General features: G+C 51.4%; 1 protein-coding gene across 1 annotated transcript; it reads left to right on the top strand.

The window, feature by feature from the left end:
- Window positions 1-148: 148 nt before the first annotated feature.
- Window positions 149-4,596, top strand: AAFC00_005871 (uncharacterized protein; the record flags this gene model as incomplete). The annotated part of the gene is made up of 3 exons (XM_069345725.1): window positions 149-4,258; window positions 4,352-4,477; window positions 4,546-4,596. The coding sequence occupies 3 exons, from the start codon at window positions 149-151 to the stop codon at window positions 4,594-4,596; spliced, it is 4,287 nt and encodes a 1,428-aa protein (XP_069197925.1).
- Between the last annotated feature and the right edge of the window lie 2,918 nt (window positions 4,597-7,514).

Raw genomic sequence — 7,514 nt, forward strand, 5'->3', positions numbered from 1 at the left:
TTGTTTAATGCCGAGTCGGATGTGAAGACGATAGCGCGATAAAGACAGTGGAGAAATATTAATGTATTGATGCCCCTCGTAAACAACACTGGTCGCGACCTAGACTACAACAGCAACAAGGCAAGTAAAGGCAGTTAACGCGAGCCTCATGTCTGCACAACTGCCTGTACGTCCTTCGAGGCGCACTGTGGCGCGGCGGCGAGCGGTGCTCGATTCGGACGACGAAGAAGATACCAAACACAGCATAAACACTGGCGACAACGCCGAGAACGAGGACGAGAGCACTGCTCTGGACGACACACCGGCTCCTAAGAAGAGTCAAGCGCAGTCCAGGAAGATATCAGATGTGACGGCAACTCCGCGCACCACAGATCACTCGCGCCGCATGCGCCAGTCAATAGAGCCTTCACAGATATTCAGCCCGCCTGAGAGTGTCATGGACATTGACGACCCTTCCTCTCCGGTACGGTCAGCACCAAAGCCTCAGAGAAGAAGTGTCAAGAATGTTCGCGCTTCGAGGAAAAGCCATGTGTCTGTAGCAGTCGCAGAGGAAAGTGTAGACCAGTCGCAAACACTGCTCAGTCCGGAGCCTACAGCATCACCCGACGCTGCGAGGGCTAGACAATCCACGCCTCTTGCTGATATCACCGAAACCGCACTGAACGAACAGCAGACGCCTCGTCCACAGTCTTCCCAGAATGTGCAGAAGGTCGATACCAACATCACGCATCTGGACAAACCTATGGACATTGTTGTTCGCACTCGCGCTGCGGCATCCATACCAGTATCGCAGGAGCCAACGGAACCCAAGTCCCGCACAGTCATCACTCATCTAGTACTAACCAACTTCAAGAGTTATGCTGGCAGGCAAGAAGTTGGTCCATTCCACGCCTCATTTTCCTCTGTGGTCGGACCCAATGGCTCCGGCAAGTCCAACGTCATCGACTCTCTATTGTTTGTCTTCGGTTTCCGCGCCAGCAAGATGCGTCAGGGCAAGATCTCTGCGCTCATTCACAATTCCGCGCAATTTCCAGATCTAGACTACTGCGAGGTCGAAGTCCACTTCCAGGAAGTCATGGACCAGCCCGGAGGCGGCCACGAGGTTATCCCTGAGTCTCAGCTCGTCATTTCCAGACGCGCTTTCAAGAATAACCAGAGCAAATACTACATTGATGGGCGCGAATCCAATTTCACAGCAGTCGGCACGCTATTGCGTGATCGCGGCGTCGATCTTGACCACAAGCGCTTCCTCATCCTTCAAGGTGAGGTTGAGTCTATTGCCCAGATGAAGCCCAAAGCTGTCGGTGACCATGACGACGGTCTTCTCGAATATCTTGAGGACATTATTGGCACTTCCAAGTACAAAACCCCGATCGACGAAGCTGCAGCTGAAACCGAAACCCTGAACGAAGTATGCGCCGAGAAAAACACCAGAGTGCAGCACGTGGAGAAGGAGAAGAGTGCGCTCGAGGACAAGAAGGACAAGGCTCTGACATTCATCCGCGACGAGAATGAGCTGGTCACGAAACAATCCGCACTATATCAGATCTACCTTGCAGAATGTTCCGACAACGCCCAGGTCACCGAAGAAGCAATCGGCCAGCTGAATCGCCAACTCGAGGACGAGCTACAGAAGCATCAAGGCAACCAGGAAGGCATCAAGAGACTTGAGAAGCAGTACAAGGCGGGTGCGAAGGAGGTAGACGAGTTAGAACAGCAAGCGCAAGTTCTTCTCAAGGAAATGACCAAGCTCGACAAGGAGGCTGTCAAACTGGCCGAAAAGGAGAAATTCCTGAGCAACAAGTCCAAGAAGTTGGAGAAGACGGCCGAGAGCAGCAAGTTTGGCGTTTCTGAGTCGTCGACACTTGCCACACGCGCTCAAGACGATGTCCAGAGAAACACAACCACCATCTCGGAGCTTGAGCATGAGATGGAAGCCGAAGAACAGCAGCTCTCGCTGATCCGAGAAACCCTGAAAGGCAAGACCCAGGGCTTCTCCGACCAGATTGCCGCAAAGCAGAAGACACTCGAGCCATGGAATGCCAAAATAAACGCCAAGCAGTCCGCTATAGCCGTTGCACAAAGCGAGCTCGACATTCTTCGCGAGAGGGAGAACGCGGGTGCGACAGCTGTACAAGAGGTAGAGCAGAAGATCGCTGCTTTCAATGAAACTCGGGAGAGCAAAGTCGACGAGTACAAGCAATGCAAGCGAGAGAGAAAGGAGCTGGAGAAGGCAACACAGGACGTTCAAGAGCGCATTCAGGAGTTCCTTGCAAAGGAGCTCGCCATCCGCACCAAAGTGTCAGGCGCTCGTCAAAAGGCCGATGAAGCTCGTTCCAGTCTCGCCGCCACACAGACACAAGGCAATGTGCTTACCGGTCTCTTACGCCTGAAAGATTCTGGCAGGATACACGGCTTCCACGGTCGACTTGGCAACCTAGGTGCAATCGACCCCAAGTACGACGTCGCGATCTCTACAGCTTGTCCGTCTCTCGAAAATCTGGTGGTTGATACCGTTGAAGTCGGCCAGCAGTGTATCGAGTACCTAAGAAAGAACGACCTCGGCCGCGCCAATTTTATCCTGCTAGATCGTCTACCGAAACGTGATCTGTCAGCAATCAAGACGCCAGAGAACGTTCCTCGTCTTTTTGATCTGATCAAGTCAAAGCACAACATGTACTTGCCCGCTTTCTACAGCGTGCTTCAAAACACCCTCGTCGCCAACGACCTAGAGCAAGCCAACCGCATCGCATACGGAGCCCAGCGATGGAGAGTTGTAACCCTGGACGGTCAACTCATCGACAAGTCAGGTACGATGAGTGGTGGAGGCACGAGAGTGGCACGAGGTGCCATGTCGGCCAAGGTCGTTGCCGATGTTTCGAAGGAGCAAGTCTCAAAGCTGGAGGTCGACAGGGACAACCTCGAAGAGATGTACGGCCAGTTCCAGGCCAATCTTAGACAGCTAGAGTCTGAATTGAAGGAGCACCAAGACCGTATCCCCGAAGTCGAGACTCACGCCCAGAAACTCACTCTGGAAATCGGCAGTCTCGATAGGAACATTGCAGATGCCCAGCAGCGTATCGAGGAACTCGAGGCAGAGAGTCAACCTTCTCAATCAAACGGCAAACGTATCGCCGAGCTAAAAAAGATGATCGCAAAACTGGAGAAGGAAGTCGAGGATCTTCAATCAGAAACTGCAGACATCGAGGCCGAGATCAAATCCCTTCAGGACAACATCATGCAAGTCGGTGGCGTACAACTACGCAGCCAAAAAGCCAAGGTCGATGGGCTGAAGGAGCAGATCGATCATCGCATGGAAGAGCTTTCTGCTGCTGAAGTATCCAAAGCCAAAGCCGAAAAGCAGCACTCAAAGCACGTGAAGGCCCTAAACGATGCACTGAAGGAACTGGAGAAAGTTGCTCGGGACCTTGAGAAGGCCCAGAATGACGTTCAAAACCACGCGAGCAGCACTGCTGGCTCTAGGGAAGAAGCAGAAGAGGCTCAGCAGGCGCTGGAGCTCAAGAAGGACGAACTCCAAGCACTGAAGACAGAGCTCGACGAGCAGGTTGCTGAGCTCAACGAGACCCGTGGCGTCGAGATCGAGATGCGCAACAAGCTTGAAGAAAACCAGAAGATCCTGGTCGAGAACCAAAAGCGCCTGAAGCACTGGCGCGAGAAGTTGAGCAAGCTAACGCTCCAGAACTACGGTGACGACGGCGAAGAGCTGGAGCCAATGCCACTGACCGAGTACTCACGCGACGAGTTGGACGAGATGAACAAAGATGACCTGAAAGCTGCGATAGCGCAGCTTGAAGAGTCCACTTCACAAAGTGTCGAGCTGGCTGTGCTGGCAGAATACAGACGCAGAGTCTCCGAGCACGCTTCTCGAAGCGCCGATCTGAACGAAGCATTAGCAGCGCGCAACGTTGCCAAAAAGCGCCTCGATGACCTACGCCGTCTGCGTCTCGAAGGATTCATGGAGGGATTCTCCTCGATCTCGCTTCGTCTCAAGGAGATGTACCAGATGATCACCATGGGCGGCAACGCCGAGCTCGAACTCGTCGACAGTCTCGATCCCTTCAGCGAAGGTATCTTGTTCAGCGTCATGCCTCCTAAGAAGAGTTGGAGGAACATCAGCAATCTGTCTGGTGGTGAGAAGACGTTGTCGTCGCTTGCACTTGTGTTTGCACTTCATCATTACAAGCCCACCCCACTATATGTCATGGACGAGATTGACGCTGCTCTGGATTTCAGAAACGTAAGTACTGATCTGTACCCCCTTTCTTATGATCCTTCCATAATGTGGTTGTCCTCCTTGACTATAATTTCGTTACTGACAATCGCAAACCAGGTCTCCATCGTAGCCGCGTACATTAAGGAACGCACGAAGAACGCTCAGTTCATCGTCATCTCCCTCAGAAACAACATGTTCGAGCTTGCGGCCAGGCTCATCGGCGTGTACAAGGTCAACCACATGGTAAGTGTTACTCCCAACAGGAGTTCGATGAATTTTGTGACGTGTATGACTAACAGGCATATGCGCAGACCAAGAGTGTTACTGTAGAGAACAGGGATTACATTACTGGCAGAGCTTGAGGTTTTGGTTCGTCGAGTCTGCGTTGTGCTCAATGAATGTATCGGAGTTTGGGAGATGATTCAGGTTTAGGAAGGACTGTTTATATTCTTGGGTAAGGGTATACGTTCACGACAGGGCCTTGGCATTGGCGTTTGTAGGGGGATTGTCCTACGTACCATGGTCTGGAATGATACCACTCAATTATGCTTTGCACATGTCAACTAACAATGAACTACTCGTAAACATGGTAGATCCGTAAGTCGTGGGCCCTTGGATGACAACTCTTGGGCCGACTCATACCTTGCAAGACACATCACATAAAGGGGGAAAACAGCACTGCTGCGCAAATTGTAAGACGTACTGATATACGCCACAAAGAGAGTATTATTTCAAGTGACTAGTATGTTTTCAAGAATTTTCCTTGAGTTTCGGGCTTCTGTCCAGTAGAAGTCCTTTTCTACCCCCCTACTAAATGTACTCACTCGAGCAGGTGCAGCATTTGAAGTGATCGCCGCCGTTCCTTGTCGTTGAGCCAGAATGTCCGGCATCAGTAATCATCGACCCAATACAGAAGACCCGCGAGAAATCGCATGTGTGGCGAAGTCTGTTGTCTAAAAGCTGTAGACAGCGGCAGCCATGACAATGACGGCGAAGGCTGGGCCAGCACGAGCAGAAACACCCTTGTTGACGACTGGGCCAACGATGGACGAACTGGCTGCAGCACTGCTGCTTGAGGAGCCGGAAGCAGTAGTGCTTCCATAGTGGGAAGTCGTAGTCTTGGTGGAAGTGCTGCTTGTGACTTCAGTGGCAGTAGTGGAAGTATCAACAGATTTAGACGGTGGCACTGAGCTAGCGAGAGAGCTGCCGGGAGGAGCTGTAGTGGAAGAAATCGAAGTGAATGAGTCAACCGGAGAGGAGGCCACAGGGCCAACTTCACTGGACGAGTATGGTGAACTGGTGGCTGGGCCAGAGCTTGGGATTGAAGACTGCTCAGTAGATGCAGCGGCTGGGGGGTAGGATGTAATCAAGGACGAGGCAGATGAACAAGCACTATCGGCGCAAGCAACAGCGACAGTAGTGGTGGAAGTGGCTGTGATGGTTGGAGTGTAAGGAACAGGGAGAGTGCCGAAAGCCGAGCACTCGCTGATTGTCACAGTAACGGTAGCTATACAAAGTCAACTTTCCATCGAAGGCACTAAGGGAGAAGCTAAGCATACCTGCTTCAAAGAGACCGCATGGGCAGGTCATGTCTTGAGCAGCAGCAAGAAGGCCTGACACGATTAGCATGATGATCAGACCAAGTCTTTTGTGAAGATACCACATACCGAAGGCGATGACAGCCAGGGCTTGGAAGATAGCTACGCACTTCATCTTGACGGAAGTAGAGCAGATGTCTGAAGCTTCTGGTCAGTACTGAGAAGTAGATGATGGTTACAGAAACTGCTACACTGACTCACAAAAAAGATGTACGAAAGTAAGAGCTACGCTGTTACGAAGGCGTGAAGATGTTATTGGATATAGTTGAGATGTGGTGATGGATGGAGGCCTCTGGGTTTGAAAATAGTTGGATGCGTGAGGTTGAGGGTGGAAAGGCGATAGAAGAAGCTAGAAATGGCGGTTTATATCACCAACAAAGAAGCGCTAGTGCGGGAGGTTGGAAAGTGGGAAGACCAAGCAGGAGCATTGTACATGCACAAGGCTTCTGTTCTGTCGACCGACCAGAGGTGAAACACGTTTGGGGCACTGATGCATATGCAGTGTACTACTTACTCTTCATTAGCCACGTTACACCGCGGCTATTTACAGCATGTCAGTTCTGATGGCGAAGATGCCAATACACCTACCATGCAGAAAGTTGTCCTGCTCTCCTGGATGAAGATATACTGCAAATCAAGGTAACCTACCTGACCTGCCGTTGGCTATAGCACGTTGGTGCAGAGCACGGTTGTCCTGATCCAAGGTGCTTGTCCAACGATAAAATATGGTGAGGACGTACCTTCCATTCGCGATTTTGATGCTTCGTTGAGTCGTAGCCAGAGATTCCTTCCTCACGAATACCATCAGACCAAGCTCGATCCTCAGGCGAGTATTTCAGGACATTTCGCACTCTTGAATTTCCATCTTCTTCTTCATCAGTCACCACAAGCAAAGCTCTTACAGCACCACAATCATTCTACTTCTTGGTCGTGCCTTTTGGACTCACAGATATTCTTGTTTTCGTCCAGTTCCACAGGAATCTTTTTTCCATTACGGTCAGCCAAGAACCGACAACATGAAGTTCTCAGTCTTCGTCTCCATTACGGCGCTGGCTCTTCCAACCGTTCTCGGTCAACTCGACATCGGCAGTTAGTCCCTGTATGGCAGTTCGTTACATCTTCGACAAGGCTAACGATATCTTGCAGGCATCATCAACCAGATTGCAGGCTCACTCGGTATGTAGAGGGTGTGTGTTCTTTGCTTGATGAGGTTGCGTCTGATGTCGTGAATCAGGAATCGTTAGCAATGATACGCACGTCGTTCTTCCAAGCTTGGGCCCAGCATCTGAAAGCATGAAAACGACTTCCGCAGTCATTGTGCAATACCAGCCAGCTGTTTCAACCTCGACTGTATACGACACCAGTGAAGTCACGGTCTACAGCTGTGGTCCAGATGTTACCGACTGTCCATTGAGAAGAAAGACATCGGTGGCTGTCGTGACAGCTACAGTGGCTGTGTCCACCACCATCTGTCCGGCCACCATGACCAACACCTTCATCGCTCAGTTCACCGTACCGGAGACCTCCACTGGTCCCACTGCTTTGTCGACTTACTCCATCGGAGACACGTCAGAGTCATCATCTCCATCAGTCACATCTCCCCCTACGCCTTCATCTTCCCTGGCTACGATCTGGTACACAGCCAGCAGCACCGTGACAATCGGCTCATCCGGATCTTTCAG

The sequence above is a fragment of the Neodothiora populina genome (assembly GCF_041146345.1).
Source record: "Neodothiora populina strain CPC 39397 chromosome Unknown canker_contig_6, whole genome shotgun sequence".
Taxonomy (NCBI): domain Eukaryota; kingdom Fungi; phylum Ascomycota; class Dothideomycetes; order Dothideales; family Dothioraceae; genus Neodothiora; species Neodothiora populina.